At 42.8% G+C, this 21,408-nt stretch overlaps 1 protein-coding gene across 1 annotated transcript in view; it reads right to left on the reverse strand.

Moving 5' to 3' along the window:
- Positions 1-407: 407 nt before the first annotated feature.
- Positions 408-21,408, reverse strand: part of LOC126109574 (neuropeptide F-like) — a 726,145-nt gene continuing 705,144 nt past the window's right edge. The window contains exons 4-5 of the mRNA XM_049914605.1: positions 17,952-18,003; positions 408-1,700 (exon numbers count right to left, since the gene is read on the reverse strand). Coding sequence (XP_049770562.1) covers positions 1,650-1,700; positions 17,952-18,003 — 103 coding nt within the window. The 3' untranslated portion in view covers positions 408-1,649. The remainder of the gene's footprint in view (positions 1,701-17,951; positions 18,004-21,408) is intronic.

The raw sequence follows: 21,408 nt of genomic DNA on the forward strand, positions 1-21,408 counted from the left end.
CGAAGAACGAAAAATTCACATTAACGTAAGGACATGTAACAATGTTCATTCTGAACTGACCTCCATTCTCCCAGCATGACGAACTTTTATTATATAATTACATATATATTATATAATTATATATATTTGTGCCGTCATTAAGCAAAGTCTAAACTGATAACTAACGTCTTTCGTATTACCTTTGCTGTGTTCATTTTTGATCTGTGTATGGAAACATTCAGTACAGCGGTTTAATGATAATTGTTAGTAAAGCCTGCAGAAATAGTTTCTCATGTCTACCTCTTTTTGTTAACATGTAAAAGGACTCAGTCCAGAAAACAAAATAAAAAGAAATAGCTGAGTGCAAACTTCCGTCTGTGAGTGTTGAAGGGCCAATGGAAATAAAACAAAGCATAGCTGATGCCTAGTTACCAATAAATACTGTTTTATTTTCTTAAATCCACATGTCAGTACACATGCTGCTGATGAAAGTAACACAGTTCTATAATTTCAGAATAACATATAACCACCACAAACAGGGTAAAATTTACGTATAGGCGACTTCGTGCATCGCTGATCAACAGGTTAGGTTGGCTACATTATTTTATTTTTATTATTATTATTAGTTTTTTGATACAGTTACATTGGGTATAAACAATAACAGCCACTAGTGGTGGTTTATTAAGTATTCTAATACAGGTAATTAATACTTTTGTCTTATCTAATAGGGAACATAGTATACAGATCTTTCATCTAAGGGAATTCTCCTGGACATTAAAAACTAAAAACACTGTTCTCGAAAAGTTTTCAGAGGTTCACAATCTTACTAAACAAGGGGAAATACATTTTTATTATGAATCTGAAATATTTCATTTGCGATGTAATTGTATGAACTGGTGTACACAAGTAGAAGATATTTTAATTGACTGATTCCTTCCAATCTTTTTCTATTGTACAAGACTGAATGTGTCGTAGATAATGTGTATGTGTGTTCAACGGAAGTAGGAAATGTAACGAATTTGATCAACTCGTATCTTAGCTCTACATAAAATCACCAGATACAAACAAATTTATAAATAAGTATAGTGACCATAATGTAATGGACATAAAACTTAGGAATCAAAGAGTTGTTTTCGTATTAATTTCTCGCTGGGTAAAAAATTATTGTGTGGATTCTTGCTCTGCCAAATGTGTAACTAGTGAGAAAGGTATTTGCATTCTGCAATTGTTTAATCGTTTACTGTAACAAAAACGCTTTGAAGAATAAATTATTGTTGTCTTCATGAGGTAGCGTAATACATAGTAAGCATCAGATATACCTGATGGTGAGTCTTTGATGAAATGTGCACAGATCATTTTGCATTTCGAAGTGATTTACATAATGGTAAACGAAAACATGATGTACTGATTTAACAAAATTGGGTAGATAATATTATCTTCCCTACAATTCAATAGTTACAGTAGACCATGAAAGACGCTAAACAGAAAACAGTTTACTGAGACAATAAAACAACGGAAAACTGAGCATTCGTTGTTAGGAATGTTGATGACATCGGTGATTGCAGACGGTAGTCCAGGAGAAAACCTTATGGGACTGCAGGGTTGTCCAGGGTGTTAGAGGGTGGGAGTGCTGGAACCAGCGACGCAGTCGTCTCTGTCCTGAAGATGGTTCACCTCCTGCGGGCGAAACGCCGCCAGAACTTGTCGGCACTCGTTTCCTCCTGCAACATAAAAAGTGTTGGATGTGTGCTGATGTACTCGTTAATCGTTTTGATTGTACTGTGGAAGAACGTAATTAGTCAATCCTGACACGGATTTATACGTGAAAGAGATCAAAATTTTGAAATTTTTTTATTGGATCTTCAGTTACGACATTGTATTGAAATTTCAGTTCCTGAATATTACGTTCCAATTCCACTCGTAAGTGTGATAAAAACAATAATTACAAAAGCTTGCACGGGGCCACGCCCCTTAGTTGTTCAGTATTTCCTCGTATTATTTAATGTTGCGGCGTTTTCTTCCCGTTTTATGTAGACACAATGTGGGGAATATTTCGGTGTTCAGCACATCCAGAACTTCTACAGACGTGTGTGCATGGAAAAACTCAAAATTGTAATGAAAGGCTCTCTGATAGGAAAACCACGCCACAAGGCAACATTTATTTCCACAACTGCCGATGAAGTTGCAGCGTTTAATGCTTGTTTAGTTTTTAACTGTGGAATCTTGGCAGACTACGGACTCTGCAGAGGGTGGGATTTGATCAGGGTGTTTTCACAGTGCCTATATTAAAGGAAATCGATAACAATCAAAGTGATGCAGCTAACATTATTGTTAGCACAGTTTGAAAATAAGGTTAACCTAAGAGGACAACCAGAAGAAAAAGACTGCTTGAGGGTGAAGAGGAGAATGCATATGGTCTGCACTAGTTCATCCAGATAAGGTAAACACTAATACAGACGCTGTCAATTCTTTGACACAGGTCTCCCGTAGCTTACATTTTGGCAGCTTTATGTACCTTTTCCTTACAAACTACTGACATTTTAGAACTTAAATTTGGCATTCAGTTAGTCAACACTGTAGTGAAACATTCTGTAGAAGCAATTTTCATTTACTGCCTTAGTAAGACATTTATGTAAGAGAAAAGCCCTGAGATTCGGTGACCATTTTTTCATAGAAATTTGGAGAAATGGTTCAAATGGCTCTGAGCACTATGGGACTTAACTTCTAAGGTCATCAGTCCCCTAGAACTTAGAACTACGTAAACCCAACTAACCTAAGGACATCACACACATCCATGCCCGAGGCAGGATTCGAACCTGCGACCGTAGCGGTCGCGAGGTACCAGACTGTAGCGCCTAGAACTGCTCGCCCACACCGGGCGGCGAAATTCGGAGAGCTAGCTAAAGAAGATATGAATATTCTGTTCCACAGATATTTGAAATAATGGTGTATCAAACGTTGTACAAAAATACATTAATTTCACTCTGAAAGATTTTTTTTAAAAAAAGGAAGATCCTCACCTTGTTCAAAAATTTTCAATTGTTTAGTTGCATTGCCTGGAAAACTCTGGACTTTATAAGGTATTTGCAAAGTATTGCAGCTTCGCATACGTACCCCTCACTCTCCCCCCCTTCCCATTAAGGAGGACTCTAGACGGTATTAACCTATCATGTTTTGAGCAACGAGTATAGTCTGCTCACATTTATTTTTATTAACTTATTCTTTTCCTTGTTGTTGTGCTAACAAGTTATGGTTGCCCTGTACAAGTCAAGGCTGTACGTTCTATTCCTCTTTTCTTCCGTGAACACTGCTGGCTACACGATACGGCAGGGGAGAAGTTAGTCTACCTCCAAGCTTTCACGGAACTGACACTGAAATGACTTGCAGCTCGATGCGAGCGCGAAACTCGATAGCAGTCGACAAATAGAGAACTTCAGAGATGCCATACGGGATTTCGTAGTATTTAATTGTTTTCGTATACAGGGTGTTCCGAAATTCCCGTTACAAACTTCTAGGGCTTGTAGAGATGAGTGAGTGGATAATATTTTGAGTTGGAACCCACGTCTTGAAACATGCCGTTTCAGTTCTACGACGAATTCAGTTCATATGTATAACTCATCCATTTGAGGAATTGAATTAGGCGTGACGCAGTACAGTTATTAGGTAACAGTTCGAAAGGAAATCGTCTACACGTCCTAGAGGTCTGTAACGGAAATTTCCGAACTCCCTGTATACCGGTGGCCAGAAAGTCTGAAAGAATTGTTAAGTATGTCGTGGGGTAGGTTGTGGAGAGAAATAGTTGTTAAGAAACTAATTCGATACTTTGCGACGTTTCCTAGTTAATTATAATTGAAGTTAGCCAATCTGGATGTTGCATGCTCATATCCACAGCGCACGAGACTGCTTAGTCTTTGGCCCGGGTTCGATCCTTACTACCGCCCCACGTCCAAATTATTTATCGCTCTCTTGTTCGGTTTTAGGAAACCACACGAGGAACACGTTTGGCGACACCGTCAATGACGGGCAGCTTGATTTTGCGGTGCGCAACGGGCTGATCGTCTTGTCTAACTTCAACACTAGCTTACTCGGGAGCTGCGCAGCGCATCGAATTTTTTTATCAACTATTATTTGTCAGCACAATGTACCCTGCAACACTCCTACAAGCTTTCCAGACAGTTTCTGACCACCCTCTACTTATCTTTAACTTTAATACTTCATATATGCCGGCCGGTGTGGCCGTGCGGTTCTAAGCGCGTCAGTTTGGAACCGCGTGACCGCTACGGTCGCAGGTTCGAATCCTGCCTCGGGCATGGATGTGTGTGATCTCCTCAGTTTAGTTAGGTTTAAGTAGTTCTAAGTTCTAGGGAACTGATGACCTCAGTAGTTAAGTCACATAGTGCTCAGAGCCATTTTTGAACTTCATATATGTTTATATTAAACTATTTATAGTACACTGAAGAGCCACATAAACTGGTACACCTGCCTAACATCGTGTAGGGCCTCCGCGAGCACGCAGAAGTGCCGCAACACGACGTGGCGTGGACTCGGCTAATGTCTGAAGTAGTGCAGGAGGGAATTGACACTATGCATCATGCAGAGCTGTGACTTTTGCAGCACTCATGCCCTTATTTTTCGTCACAGTTTTGCTTTTCTAAGACCGACAGAGGTGGCGCAGTGCGTTAAGACACTCGGATTCGCGAGGACGACGGTTTAAAGGTGCGCCAGACCATTTCCCTACATCGCTTCAGGCAAATGCCGGGATGGGTTCTTTGAAAGGGCAAGCCGACCTCCTTCCCCACCCTTCCCTAATACGATGGGACCGAAGACCTCGCTGTTAGTTCCCCTGTCCTCAAATCAACGAACCGGCCAGTGCTTTTCATGACCATCTGTCACTATCAGTCAGCAGATATCTTCGTCCACGTTGTGACTTAGCCCTTTATGCGGCACAAATTTTCTGTATGGTGCATCTGAAACAGCTACCACATCGCCTCCCTTGGTTACGTAAGCTGCCACCATAGGATTACCGTCAGCGTGGACACTTTCGAATTCGCTGAGGCCCGCCATGATGCACTCACAACTATGCAGAACGCCTCTCCTGACCACGACTGATCATTGCATCGTGCTGAGGACATTGCACAGGTGCCGTTCGCGGCTAAATACACCAGCTCACCCTCAGGCTTGGCTAGCATCTGGGTTTCTGTTCAAGCACGGATTTTTCGCTGTCTTTCTGTACTCTTTTTCCAACCCTTGCACGTTTTCGTTTCACACCCGCCGTGTATTTCGACCTTCCAATGGCCGGGTCCCAAGTTGTGCTTGTATGTACACTACTGGCCATTAAAATTGCTACACTACGAATATGACGTGCTACAGATGCGAAATTTAACCGACAGGAAGAATATGCTGTAATATGCAAATGATTAGCTTTTCAGAGCATTCACACGAAGTTGGCGCCGGTGGCGACACCCACAACGTGCTGACATGGGGCCGGCCGAAATGGACGAGCGGTTCTAGGCGCTACAGTCTGGAACCGCGGGACCGCTACGGTCGCAGGTTCGAATCCTGCCTCGGGCATGGGTGTGAGCGTTGTCCTTAGGTTAGTTAGGTTTAAGTCGTTCTGTTTTAGGGGACTAATGACCACAGCAGTTAAGTCCCATAGTGCTCAGAGCCATTTGAACCATTTTTTTGCGTACCATCACGTTTCCGATTTTGTTATATGTCGAATTGTATCCTATCGCGATTTCGATTTATCGTATCGCGACATTGCTGCTCGCGTTGGTCGAGATCCAATGACTTTTAGCAGAATATGGAATCGGTGGGTTCAGGAAGGTAATACGGAACGCCGTGCTGGATCCCAACGGCCTCTATCACTAGCAGTCGAGATGACAGGCATCTTATCCGCATGGCTGTAACGGATCGTGCAGCCACGCCTCGATCCCTGAGTCAACAGATGGGGACGTTTGCAAGACAACAACCATCCGCACGAACAGTTCGACGACGTTTGCAGCAGCACGGACTATCAGCTCGGAGACTTTGGCTGCGGTTACCCTTGAAGCTGCATCACAGACATGAGCGCCTGCGATGGTGTACTCAACGACGAACCTGGGTGCACGAACGGCAAAACGTCATTTTTTCGGATGAATCCAGGTTCTGTTTACAGCATCATCATGGTCGCATCCGTGTTTGGCGACATCGCGGTGAACGCACATTGGAAGCGTGTATTCGTCATCGCCATACTGGCGTATCACCCGGCATGATGGTATGGGGTGCCATTGGTTACACGTCTCGGTCACCTCTTGTTCGCATTGACGACACTTTGAACAATGGACGTTACATTTCAGATGTGGCTCTACCCTTCATTCTATCCCTGCGAAACCCTACATTTCAGCAGGATAATGCACGACCACATGTTGCAGGTCCTGTACGGGCCTTTCTGGATACAGAAAATGTTCGACTGCTGCCCTGGCCAGCACATTCTCCAGATCTCTCACCAATTGAAAACGTCTGATCAATGGTGACCGAGCAGCTGGCTCGTCACAATTTCTCAGGATCTATGCACCCAAGTTGCGTGAAAATGTAATCACATGTCAGTTCTTGTCCAATGAATACCCATTTATCATCTGCATTTCTTCTTGGTGTAGCAATTTTAATGGCCAGTAGTGTAGACCGCAGTCTTTATTGTTACAAATTTTTATCTCGATCACTTAAGTACATTTAACATCAGATGATTCGGTGAATACATAGGGCAAAAAGTTTAAGGCAAGATGGACATTGCAATATTTCGAACAAAGGCTTTAGGACGTTGCTTGAACGTCCTACTCTGAGATGTCAAAACTGACCAATAACAGGAGGAGGAGGAGATTAGCGTTTAACGTCCCGTCGACAACGAGGTCATTAGAGACGGAGCGCAAGCTCGGGTGAGGGAAGGATGGGGAAGGAAATCGGCCGTGCCCTTTCAAAAGAACCATCCCGGCATTTGCCTGAAGCGATTGAGGGAAATCACGGAAAACCTAAATCAGGATGGCCGGAGACGGGATTGAACCGTCGTCCTCCCGAAGCCAATAACAGGAAATCGTAGGAGGGCAGCATCAAACCAATATGTGGAATGATGACCCAAGAAAAGGTAAGTGCTCAAACTACGGAGGGCAACGGCCTTGCCGCTGTGGATACAGCGGTTCCCGTGAGATCAACGAAGTTAAGCGCTGTCGGGCGTGGCCGGCACTTGGATGGATGATCATCCAGGCCGCCATGCGCTGTTGCCATTTTTCGGGGTGCACTCAGCCCCGTGATGCCAACTGAGGAGCTACTCGACCGAATAGTAGCGGCTCCGGTCACAGAAAACCATCATAACGACCGGGAGAGCGGTGTGCTGACTACATGCCCCTCCTATCCGCATCCTTAATGAGGATGACACGGCGGTCGGATGGTCCCGATGGGCCACTTGTGGCCTGAAGACGGATTGCTTTCAAACCAAGGAGTGTTCAAAAAGTCTCTCCGCAGTGCCGTATGATTGTTAGCCGCGCGTGCCGTATGCCACAGTAAATATACCGAAATGAAACTCAGTGAAATACAAGTTATTAATTTATGGAATATTCATTTTTACTTACAGATTTTCACATTAAATGTCGAAAGTGTCCCCCCTGTTGTTGAATACACAATTCAATTCCTCTAATCATGTTTCCAAACACAAGCTGTAACATTCCTCCTGTAACAGAAGCAGTGAAATTGAATATTGCAGTTTTCAATTAATCGATGGACTTTGGACGGTTTTTATAGAAAGTTGCTTTCGCTGCACTCCAAAAGCAAAAGTCAGTTGGTGTTAGGTCAGGCGATCGTGGAGGCCAAAGTCCCTGTGAAATTATGCGATCACCAAAAACATCAACACGCAATGAGATTGAAACGCGAGCTGTATGCGTGGTTGCACCATCTTGTAGAAAATAACCGTTCAGTATTTCACTTAACACAAGTTCTCCCATGAATGGCAACAGAATATCACTGCAGTATCGTTGTGCGTTTATTGTTTCGTTGTGAAATATGGGACCCAAAATCTGACGTCTATAAATTGCAATCGAAACTCCTATTTTCACAAAATGAAGTGGTTCCTCATGAATACACAATGGATTTACAGTACTCGACATACGAGAATTTTGCGAGTTCATGTACCCGGGTAAATGAAACCGTGCCTCATCAGTCAAAAAAGTTTCATTAAGAATATCCCTTCCATTTTCTTGAACGAAATTTTTGAACCATTGACAATAATACAATCTCTTGCCATGATCAGTATTTTTCAGTTCTTGCACGACTGTCACTTTGTATGGGAAATGTTCTAATTTTTTTCCTTACAACTGTGTGGGCCGTTCCGACACTAACATCGATTTCCTGGCACGAGTTTTCTTATTGACTTGTTCGGACTCACGGACATTTTATAGGAAATATCGACTAGTTTATCCTCAGACAAAACGCTAGGACGACTACTTCTCGGTGCATCTGTCACTGAATTAAATGTTTGACGAACTGAAACTGTGTATTCACCGCCAGCTTTGAACAGTTGTTCGACTAAAACACACGTTCTTCAATAGTTAGCATTTTAACAGTTACAAGAACGAAACAAACGAACAAAGGAACTAAACTTAAGCGTTCACGTCAACACGTAACGACACACACCAACGCTACTACCGACCTTGGCTGAGATGAACGAAACAGTGGAATGTTGGGAGAGTCCACTTGAAGGTAAGTAACCCAGGCAAGCGAACGATCATACGGCATGCGCGGCTAACAATCATACGGCACTGCGGAGAGACTTTTTGAACACCCCGTACATCATCCCTCACTTATAACTAATGTAAATCTTAAGATGGCGAAAAAGTGCTGCCAGAAATTCCACATATCTAAATCGGTAGAACTCAAGACTCATAAAAATATATTCATTGCCAAGCAAATAATGTTTTTTATGTCTTCGTACAGATCAACTAATGTCACTTCACAACTTCAAATTATCTTCCACAACTCCATTCCTTCCCATGTTGTCTTTTCCTACCCGCTGTCCATGTAGTTCCCGATTTCAGAACCCTTCTTGTTTGAAACTTTTCTAAATTAACGAAGGAGTTCTGAAAAGTAATGCCTCCACACGTTTCTATTCTACTCTCAATATCGGTTGAGGTAATACGTGTCGCGCACATTATTCAGCCGAATTGACTGCTTCCTTTACGCACGAGGACTCCGATTTTAGCGTATAACTTGGCGGTGTAGAACGAAACTATATCGGCGAGTGAGAAACAGCGTTCTGGAATTCAGTTTCGGATTCGAAGAGTTTGTCCTCAGATTTAAGACCCCAGTTCTTTGGCATCGCAATGTCAGACCACACACGAGCACTGTGTCATCTGCAACAATCCGAAGCCTTGGGTTCACTCTCTATCCGCCATGAAATCCCGACTTCACCCTATCCGATTTTCATCCATTTCCAGAATTTGAAGGTTTCACTTTGATAGTGACGAAGCGACGCAAGCAGACGTGAGGTCGCGATTCCGTCAACAATTTCAAATATTCTGCAGTAACAGTAAACAAACTCGCATCTCGTCGGGAGCAACATGTTCGTCGCCAGGGTGACTATGTTGAGAAGTAAATATACAGACACGAAGAACGAAGATGTAGAATGTTAATAAAGTTTGTTTTATCTAATAAGCTTTAAATTTTCTCACATAAAATGTTAGGAGGCAATGATTTTCAGGAAGTTTTTGAAATATTTTTCCTAACATGTTTTACGTTGTTATTTCTGATTATTTTATCTTGTTCTTCTGTAGTTGTCTAATCGATTCATCTACATCTATCTACATCTACATTTATACTCCGCAAGCCACCCAACGGTGTGTGGCGGAGGGCACTTTACGTGCCACTGTCATTATCTCCCTTTCCTGTTCCAGTCGCGTATGGTTCGCGGGAAGAACGACTGTCTGAAAGCCTCTGTGCGCGCTCTAATCTCTCTAATTTTACATTCGTGATCTCCTCGGGAGGTATAAGTAGGGGGAAGCAATATATTCGATACCTCATCCAGAAACGCACCCTCTCGAAACCTGGCGAGCAAGCTACACCGCGATGCAGAGCGCCTCTCTTGCAGAGTCTGCCACTTGAGTTTGTTAAACATCTCCGTAACGCTATCACGGTTACCAAATAACCCTGTGACGAAACGCGCCGCTCTTCTTTGGATCTTCTCTATCTCCTCCGTCAACCCGATCTGGTACGGATCCCACACTGATGAGCAATACTCAAGTATAGGTCGAACGAGTGTTTTGTAAGCCACCTCCTTTGTTGATGGACTACATTTTCTAAGGACTCTCCCAATGAATCTCAACCTGGTACCCGCCTTACCAACAATTAATTTTATATGATCATTCCACTTCAAATCGTTCCGCACGCATACTCCCAGATATTTTACAGAAGTAACTGCTACCAGTGTTTGTTCCGTTATCATATAATCATACAATAAAGGATCCTTCTTTCTATGTATTCGCAATACATTACATTTGTCTATGTTAAGGGTCAGTTGCCACTCCCTGCACCAAGTGCCTATCCGCTGCAGATCTTCCTGCATTTCGCTACAATTTTCTAATGCTGCAACTTCTCTGTATACTACAGCATCATCCGCGAAAAGCCGCATGGAACTTCCGACACTATCTACTAGGTCATTTATATATATTGTGAAAAGCAATGGTCCCATAACACTCCCCTGTGGCACGCCAGAGGTTACTTTAACGTCTGTAGATGTCTCTCCATTGAGAACAACATGCTGTGTTCTGTTTGCTAAAAACTCTTCAATCCAGCCACACAGCTGGTCTGATATTCCGTAGGCTCTTACTTTGTTTATCAGACGACAGTGCGGAACTGTATCGAACGCCTTCCGGAAGTCAAGGAAAATGGCATCTACCTGGGAGCCTGTATCTAATATTTTCTGGGTTTCATGAACAAATAATGCGAGTTGGGTTTCACACGATCGCTGTTTCCGGAATCCATGTTGATTCCTACATAGTAGATTCTGAGTTTCCAAAAACGACATGATACTCGAGCAAAAGACATGTTCTAAAATTCTACAACAGATCGACGTCAGAGAGATAGGTCTATAGTTTTGCGCATCTGCTCGACGACCCTTCTTGAAGACTGGGACTACCTGTGCTCTTTTCCAATCATTTGGAACCTTCTGTTCCTCTAGAGACTTGCGGTACACGGCTGTTAGAAGGGGGGCAAGTTCTTTCGCGTACTCTGTGTAGAATCGAATTGGTATCCCGTCAGGTCCAGTGGACTTTCCTCTGTTGAGTGATTCCAGTTGCTTTTCTATTCCTTGGACACTTATTTCAATGTCAGCCATTTTTTCGTTGGTGCGAGGATTTAGAGAAGGAATTGCAGTGCGGTCTTCCTCTGTGAAACAGCTTTGGAAAAAGGTGTTTAGTATTTCAGCTTTACGCTTGTCATCCTCTGTTTCAATGCCATCATCATCCCAGAGTGTCTGGACATGATGTTTCGAGCCACTTACTGATTTAACGTAAGACCAGAACTTCCTAGGATTTTCTGTCAAGTCGGTACCTAGTATTTTACTTTCGAATTCACTGAACGCTTCACGCATAGCCCTCCTTACGCTAACTTTGACATCGTTTAGCTTCTGTTTGTCTGAGAGGTTTTGGCTGCGTTTAAACTTGGAGTGAAGCTCTCTTTGCTTTCGCAGTAGTTTCCTAACTTTGTTGTTGTACCACGGTGGGTTTTTCCCGTCCCTCACAGTTTTGCTCGGCACGTACCTGTCTAAAACGCATTTAACGATTGCCTTGAACTTTTTCCATAAACACTCAACATTGTCAGTGTCGGAACAGAAATTTTCGTTTTGATCTGTTAGGTAGTCTGAAATCTGCCTTCTATTACTCTTGCTAAACAGATAAACCTTCCTCCCTTTTTTTATATTCCTATTAACTTCCATATTCAGGGATGCTGCAACGGCCTTATGATCACTGATTCCCTGTTCTGCACTTACAGAGTCGAAAAGTTCGGGTCTGTTTGTTATCAGTAGGTCCAAGATGTTATCTCCACGAGTCGGTTCTCTGTTTAATTGCTCGAGGTAATTTTCGGATAGTGCACTCAGTATAATGTCACTCGATGCTCTGTCCCTACCACCCGTCCTAAACATCTGAGTGTCCCAGTCTATATCTGGTAAATTGAAATCTCCACCTAAGACCATAACATGCTGAGAAAATTTATGTGAAATGTATTCCAAATTTTCTCTCAGTTGTTCTGCCACTAATGCTGCTGAGTCGGGGGGTCGGTAAAAGGAGCCAATTATTAACCTTGCTCGGTTGTTGAGTGTAACCTCCACCCATAATAATTCACAGGAACTATCCACTTCTACTTCACTACAGGATAAACTACTACTAACAGCGACGAACACTCCGCCACCGGTTGCATGCAATCTATCCTTTCTAAACACCGTCTGTGCCTTTGTAAAAATTTCGGCAGAATTTATCTCTGGCTTCAGCCAGCTTTCTGTACCTATAACGATTTCAGCTTCGGTGCTTTCTATCAGCGCTTGAAGTTCCGGTACTTTACCAACGCAGCTTCGACAGTTTACAATTACAATACCGATTGCTGCTTGGTCCCCGCATGTCCTGACTTTGCCCCGCACCCGTTGAGGCTGTTGCCCTTTCTGCACTTGCCCGAGGCCATCTAACCTAAAAAACCGCCCAGCCCACGCCACACAACCCCTGCTACCCGTGTAGCCGCTTGTTGCGTGTAGTGGACTCCTGACCTATCCAGCGGAACCCGAAACCCCACCACCCTATGGCGCAAGTCGAGGAATCTGCAGCCCACATGGTCGCAGAACCGTCTCAACCTCTGATTCAGACCCTCCACTCGGCTCTGTACCAAAGGTCCGCAGTCAGTCCTGTCGACGATGCTGCAGATGGTGAGCTCTGCTTTCATCCCGCTAGCGAGACTGGCAGTCTTCACCAAATCAGATAGCCGCCGGAAGCCAGAGAGGATTTCCTCCGATCCATAGCGACACACATCATTGGTGCCGACATGAGCGACCACCTGCAGATGGGTGCACCCTGTACCCTTCATGGCATCCGGAAGGACCCTTTCCACATCTGGAATGACTCCCCCCGGTATGCACACGGAGTGCACATTGGTTTTCTTCCCCTCCCTTGCTGCCATATCCCTAAGGGGCCCCATTACACGCCTGACGTTCTGTTGTCTATTTCTGTTACCAGAAATACAGCAATATTTGATCTATTCGGTAGAAGTGTTAAATGAAGACTAGTCTGCGCTATGATATTCGCCCGCATCTCGTGGTCGTGCGGTAGCGTTCTCGCTTCCCACGGCCAGGTTCCCGGGTTCGATTCCCGGCGGGGTCAGGGATTTTCTCTGCCTCGTGATGGCTGGGTGTTGTGTGATGTCCTTAGTTGGTTAGGTTTAAGTAGTTCTAAGTTCTACGGGACTGATGACCATAGATGTTAAGTCCCAGAGTGCTCAGAGCCATATATTATTCGTTCTATATTTTCATAGATCTCCTTGTTACTTCTCATATTCCAACAATTAGTAGCTACACCCATTGTTCTTCTAATAAACCGTCTTTCAAGTGCGCTTATCCTGTTCAGCTTATAATTCATTGTTAACCATTCACATACATGTACACATCTTGATCTTACCGTAGTGTTTTAACAATGTTTTTCTAGGCATGCATTTCCTGTTGAAGATGCGCTTGTCCATCCATATGCTCTTTCTATTTTACTAACTCTTACAGCTATTGCAAATTCGTCTAGTTTCTCCAACATATTTAAATTCACTAACTCGCTCTATTTTTAACTATCTCAGATTCTATGTATTTTGTCATGGATTTTGTTGTTTTTGAGACCAGTTCTGATCGCTGTTTCTTCCAGAAGATTTATTTGGGTAACTGCTCCTGTCAGATTTTGTGAAGATATTGCAAAGTCGTCTGGAGAAGCCAGGCGGTTTACCTTAATTACCTTGGCTATCCTTCCCAGAACTACTGCTTAAATAGTGTGATTTTTAGCTCCACATTCCACACCTTACATCTTTTTTTCCAAATTGCAGTCGTCAGAAAGATGTCCCCTTGTTTAGCAACAGATTCTATTTCACGTGGCTAACAAGGGGACTCTCCATACTGTAAATCACGGACTGTGATGCGCTTCAAATATGGTGTAGAGGCACTTACCCTCAGTTCCTGGTTATCCGGCTTTTTTTAGCGACGGGCCTTGGTTTTTCAGAAAATCGATTCTGAAGTTCAAAGCGCTATTTGTATACCCGTAACATTACGTTATTTCGAGAAAGTCACCGTAGCGCAGCGGTAAAGGTTCACGGTTACCGCGCTGGAGATGCTGTGTTCGAATCCTGCTCCCACATATTTTTTCATGTATGCAAGAACCGTCCGGAAAATTTTGGTCCTAACGTTCAAAAACGAGTGCTCAAATTAACTGGGAAATACAGAAATGTAGTCGTGTCCTGCATGAAGTCCGGGAAGTTCACGAAACTGGTGTACGAAGAATTTTTGCCTTTCTGTAATTCTTCCGTACGTGGGGTAGAAAATTTTTTTTTAGTTACCCGATTCGTGGGGAGGGCACACCGATTCAACTTAATACGACCATCTATCCACTGATGAAAGCGAGCACCTACGCCCTTTAAAGTGGTCCCGCCAAAGTGCACTCCTCATTGCCAGCCCTGCGATGTTTATTTTTACCGACAGGTGAAAATCTTCACGAAAATTACTCAAAATGCACCAGTCTTGATGAAAAACAATAGAGATCGCTTCTAGGGAAGATTCCATAAAATTACATTCGCTAATCCTACATCACTTCAGAGCACCTAATTCTGAAAGCATGATTAGATACGCACGGTTCGCATCGAAACTAGCGGATGAGAGAGAAATGTTTTTGAATGCAAAAGAATTGTGTTTCCCGGTATCGCTCATGAAGAAACCGTGCGCCTGCAAGACACTTTCATAAAATGTCCGTGATGCTGCGAAAATGTGTGCTTCTGTTGTTTCTATGATAAGAATCACCCTGGCACATCAAGCAATGTGGACGATGAAAAATTAGATTTTGTAATATTGTAAAACTCTACCATCTGGTGAGCAAGATGTATGAAACAGGCGAAATACCCTCAGACTTCAAGAAGAATATAATAATTCCAATCCCAAAGAAAGCAACTGTTGACAGATGTGAAAATTACCGAGCAATCAGTTTAATAAGTCACAGCTGCAAAATTCTAACACGAATTCTTTACAGACGAATGGAAAAACTAGTAGAAGCCGACCTCGGGGAAGATCAGTTTGGATTCCGTAGAAACACTGGAACACGTGAGGCAATACTGACCTTACGACTTATCTTAGAAGAAAGATTAAGGAAAGGCAAACCTACGTTTCTAGCATTTGCAGACTTAGAGAAAGCTTTTGACAATGTTGACTGGAATACTCTCTTTCAAATTCTAAAGGTGGAATGGGTAAAATACAGGGAGCGAAAGGCTATTTACAATTTGTACAGAAACCAGATGGCAGTTATAAGAGTCGAGGGACATGAAAGGGAAGCAGTGGTTGGGAAGGAAGTAAGACAGGGTTGTAGCCTCTCCCCGATGTTATTCAATCTGTATATTAAACAAACAGTAAAGGAAACAAAAGAAAAATTCGGAGTAGGTATTAAAATCCATGGAGAAGAAATAAAAACTTTAAGGTTCGCCGATGACATTGTAAATTGTCAGAGACAGCAAAGGACTTGGAAGAGCAGTTGCACGGAATGGACAGTGTCCTGAAGGGAGGATATAATATGAACATCAACCAAGGCGAAACGAGGATAATGGAATGTAGTCGAATTTAGTCGGGTGATGCCGAGGGAATTAGATTAGGAAATGAGACACTTAAAGTAGTAAATTAGTTTTGCTATTTGGGGAGCAAAGTAACTGATGCTGGTCGAAGTAGAGAGGATATAAAATGTAGACTGGCAATGGCAAGGAAAGCGTTTCTGAAGAAGAGAAATTTGTTAACATCGAGTATAGATTTAAGTGTCAGGAAGTCATTTCTGAAAGTATTTGTATGGAGTGTAGCCATGTATGGAAGTGAAACATGGACGATAAATAGTTTGGACAAAAAGAGAATAGAAGCTTTCGAAATGTGGTGCTACAGAAGACTGCTGAAGATTAGATGGGTAGATCAGATAACTAATGAGGAAGTATTGAATAGGATTGGGGAGAAGAGAAGTTTGTGGCACAACTTGACCAGAAGAAAGGATCGGTTGGTAGGACATGTTCTGAGGCATCAAGGGATCACCAATTTAGTATTGGAGGGCAGCGTGGAGGGTAAAAATCGTAGAGTGAGACAAAGAGATGAATGCACTAAGCAGATTCAGAAGGATGTAGGTTGCAGTAGGTACTGGGAGATGAAGAAGCTTGCACAGGATAGAGTAGCGTGGAGAGCTGCATCAAACCAGTCTCAGGACTGAAGACCACAACAACAATATTGTATGACAGAAAAAATTAATAACTGAATATATCATTATAATTTCGCACACCTTACACTATGTTGATATTCTCTGAAATAAAATTGAAAAGTTCGGTCGATTTTGGAAAAAAAAGTAGATCAGCAGGATTCGAACAGGGTGCGTTCTGCGGGGTAGCCGTGAACCTTTACCGCTGCGCTACACTGACTTGCTCGGGTTACACGTAATGTTACGGGTATGCAAATCGCGCAATGAAGTTCAAAATCGATTTTTTCAAAAACCAAGTCCTGTCGCTAAAAAACCGGATAGCCAAGTACTCAGGGTATGTGCCTCTACAACATATTTGAATCTCATCAAAATCCGTGATTTACAGTATGGAGGGTCCCCTTGTAAGATATTCCTTCCATAAATTCAACTTAAGGTATAATATTCGGTTAAGTTTCACTAAGCTAATAACAAGCATTGAAATAATTATTATATTAACATTTTTGCTTAAAACAGCAGTAAATTTATGTTTGAAATTGCGAGTAATGTTAGTTTTTATGTAAAAGATACAGAATGTCAAGGTAGCAGCTGGCAGAGCCTGGCCACAAGTATTAACAGCATATCTACCTCTATCCCATCAAGAGAAATACGGGGTGGTTACAACAATCAAAGTGCAGTTACTCATGTGGTTTGTAATTATCATTTGCCAGCGAAACTTGGTAGATATGCTAATACGTTAACGTGGAACCGATCTACGCCGGGAAAAAAAATTAGTTTCAATTTTGGCCACCAGGTGCGTATCTGGCGCCATGAATGCAAGAAAGACGTATAGAAACGTTTCCACATGTAACGGATTAGGAACAGGACGGGGTCAGGGTGGGAGAAAAAAGTGAGAAACGCATAATGTTTATTTTATGAATAACCGCTGCTTGCACAATTTGTTCTATATGGACGCTGGAAACGTCGACGAGATGCTGTACAGCACCAGATTTGCACCTGGTGGCCAAAATTGGCACTAATATTTTTTTCAGTGTAAATCGGTTCCGCATAACGCATTAGCATATCTACTAAGTTTCGCTGCCACATGATAACTACAGCCCACATAGGTCCTTCGTGGGTAGCTGCACTTTTTTTATCGTATCCACCCGGTATGATAAGTAAAATCGTCGTATGAGTTGCGGTATTACATTGTGGCCCGAGAGATGAAGCTAATTATTAATGAGCTGTATAATTTCTCCTGAATATTTATTGACCTCTCGATATTCAAATTCATCAGCCACAAAAAAGTCTCACGCAGTGGCTAGGAACGAAAATGGAGATATCCGTCTGTGTCCGTAAAACATGCTCCTTCAAATTCACTGTGCACCGCTCTTATTATCCATAACGTACCACACAAATCCGGAAGCTGTCTTAATTTCTAACACTGTAGCGAATAGTGCTCTGAGCGTGTACGCTGAATACACTCAAGTCAGCAAGGTTCCTTTATGACACATCTGATCTGAAACTTACCGGGATGACATCATCGACGACATCCGGTCGGAGTTCGGAGCGCTTTCCGAATCTGTAACAGAGAAACAAAAGAACACAGGTGTGGTTAGATGTCACGAGGCATGCGTTTTTCAAGCAGCACTCAGCAAAGAACAGCGAGGAAAAATCCAGCCCTGCAAGCTCTTAAGAAAAGTGACCAGGAACTGCTCATTAAGTATTTCTCGTTCAATTGACCTTTAGTTGTCATAAAATTCTTTATAAATGCCTGTTTGAGATCGTTCTTACTGTGGTATCAAATTAAATGAGAGCTATCATATGTCAAGACTAAAGTACATTCTACAGCCAATAGTAAAACGTGCTGTTCTTCTGCTTTTCCGAATCGTAGATCCAAAATTTTTGCAGGGCGGCTTGTTAATTATCGGATTTAGCAATGTTAGTGGTAGTGTCTTTTCTGTTGCTTCCCCCCCCCCCCTCCCCCCACCCCACTCACCCGCTGGGAAGGAATTTGTGAACCCCCATCTGCCTGCATCTAGTGTTGTTCCGTATCAATGTATGCGAGTGCTTTTTAAGAGTTTGTAATCGTGTAGCAGATGCAGCGTGGGACACCCAGCCCAGCATTCACCTAGTGAGATGTGGAAAACCACCTAAAAACACATCCAGGCTGCCCAGCACACCGAGCATCGTCGTTCATCGACTGGACAAATTTGAGGGCCACCGCGTCTCCCCAAACCGCCGTACCATTGTGCTAGCATATAGGTGGGTCAGTAGAGCGAAAATGTACTGACACAGGTAATCAAACTTTGTATATGCCATCACCCCCCCCCTCCCCCCCCATGAACCATAGACCTTGCCGTTGGTGGGAAGGCTTGTGTGCCTCAGCGACACAGATAGCCGTACCGTAGGTGCAACCACAACGGATGAGTATCTGTTGAGAGGCCAGACAAACATATGGTTCCTGAAGAGGGGGAGCAGCCTTTTCAGTAGTTGCAGGGGCAACAGTCTGGATGATTGACTGATCTGGCCTTGTAACATTAACCAAAACGGCCTTGCTGTGCTGGTACTGCGAACGGATCAAAGCAAGGGGAAACTACGGCCGTAATTTTTCCCGAGGACATGCAGCTTTACTGTATGGATAGATGATGATGGCGTCCTCTTGAGTAAAATACTCCAGAGGTAAAATAGTCCCCACTTCAGATCTCCGGGCGGGGACTAAGGAGGACGTCGTTATCAGGAGAAAGAAAACTGGCGTTCTACGGATCGGAGCGTGGAATGTCAGATCCCTTAATCGGACAGGTAGATTAGAAAATTTAAAAAGGGAAATGGCTAGGTTAAAGTTAGATATAGTGCGAATTAGCGAAGTTCGGTGGAAGGAGGAACAAGACTTTTGGTCAGGCGAATACAGGATTATAAATACCAAATCAAATAGGGGTAATGCAGGAGTAGGTTTAATAATGAATAGGAAAATAGGAATGCGGGTAAGCTACTACAAACAGCATAGTGAACGCATTATTGTGGCCAAGATAGATACGAAGCCCACGCTTACTACAGTAGTACAAGTTTATATGCCAACTAGCTCTGTATTTGACGAAGAAATTGAAGAAATGTATGATGAAATCAAAGAAATTATTCAGATAGTGAAGGGAGACGAAAATTTAATAGTCATGGATGACTGGAATTCGGTAGTAGGGAAAGTGAGAGAAGGAAACGTAGTAGGTGAATATGGATTGGGGCTAAGAAATGAAAGAGGAAGCCGCCTTGTAGAATTTTGCACAGAGCACAACTTAATCATAGCTAACACTTGGTTCAAGAATCATAAAAGAAGGCTGTATACATGGAAGAAACCTGGAGATACTGACAGGTTTCAGATATATTATATAATGGTAAGACAGAGATTTAGAAACCAGGTTTTAAATTGTAGGACATTTCCAGGGGCAGATGTGGACTCTGACCACAATCTATCGGTTATGAACTGTAGACTAAAACTGAAGAAACTGCAAAAAGGTAGGAATTTAAGGAGATGGGACCTGGATAAACTGAAAGAAACATGAGGTTGTAGAGAGTTTCAGGAAGAGCATAAGGGAACAATTGACAGGAATGGGGGAAAGAAATACAGTAGAAGAAGAATGGATAGCTTTGAGGGATGAAGTGGTGAAGGCAGCAGAGGATCAAGTAGGTAAAAAGACGAGGGCTAGTATAAATCCTTAGGTGAGAGAAGAAATATTGAATTTAATTGACGAAAGGAGAAAATATAAAAATGCAGTAAGTGAAGCAGGCAAAAAGGAATACAAACGTCTCATAAATGAGATCGAAGGGAAGTGCAAAATGGCTAAGCGGGCATGGCTAGGGGGCAAATGTAAGGATGTAGAGGCTTACCTCACTAGGGGTAAGACAGATACTGCCTACAGGAAAATTAAAGAGACTTTTGGAGAAAAGAGAACCACATGTATGAATATCAAGGGCTCAGATGGAAACCCAGTTCTAAGCAAAGAAGGGAAAGCAGAAAGGTGGAAGGAGTATATAGAGGGACGATGTTCTTGAGGACAATATTATGGAAATGGAAGAGGATGTAGATGAAATGGGAGATATGATACTGCGGGAAGAATTTGATAGAGCACTGAAAGACCTGAGTCGAAACAAGGCCCCTGGAGTAGACATCATTCCATTAGAACTACTGACAGCCTTGGAAGAGCCAATCCTGACAAAACTCTACCGTCTGGTGAGCAAGATGTATGAAACAGGCGAAATACCCTCAGACTTCAAGAAGAATATAATAATTCCAATCCCAAAGAAAGCAGGTGTTGACAGATGTGAAAATTACCGAACTATCAGTTTAATAAGTCACAGCTGCAAAATACTAACGCGAATTCTGTACAGACGAATGTAAAAACTGGTAGAAGCCGACCTCGGGGAGGATCAGTTTGGATTCCGTAGAAATGTTGGAACACGTGAGGCAATACTGACCCTACGACTTATCTTAGAAGCTAGATTAAGAAAGGCAAACCTACGTTTCTAGCATTTGTAGACTTGGAGAAAGCTTTTGACAATGTTGACTGGAATAATCTCTTTCCAATTCTGAAGGTGGCAGGGCTAAAATATAGGGAGCGAAAGGCTATTTACAATTTGTACAGAAACCAGATGGCAGTTATAAGAGTCGAAGGACATGAAAGGGAAGCGGTGGTTGGGAAGGGAGTGAGACAGGGTTGTAGCCTCTCCCCGATGTTAGTCAATCTGTATATTGAGCAAGCAGTAAAGGAAACAAAAAAAGTTCGGAGTAGGTATTAAAATCCATGGAGAAAAAATAAAAACTTTGAGGTTCGCCGATGACATTGTAATTCTATCAGAGACAGCAAAGGACTTGGAAGAGCAGTTGAACGGAATGGATGGTGTCTTGAAAGGAGGATATAAGATGAACATCAACAAAAGCAAATGTAGTCGAATTAAGTCGGGTGATGCTGAAGGAATTAGATTAGGAAATGAG

This window comes from Schistocerca cancellata, chromosome 12, assembly GCF_023864275.1.
Source record: "Schistocerca cancellata isolate TAMUIC-IGC-003103 chromosome 12, iqSchCanc2.1, whole genome shotgun sequence".
Classification (NCBI taxonomy): domain Eukaryota; kingdom Metazoa; phylum Arthropoda; class Insecta; order Orthoptera; family Acrididae; genus Schistocerca; species Schistocerca cancellata.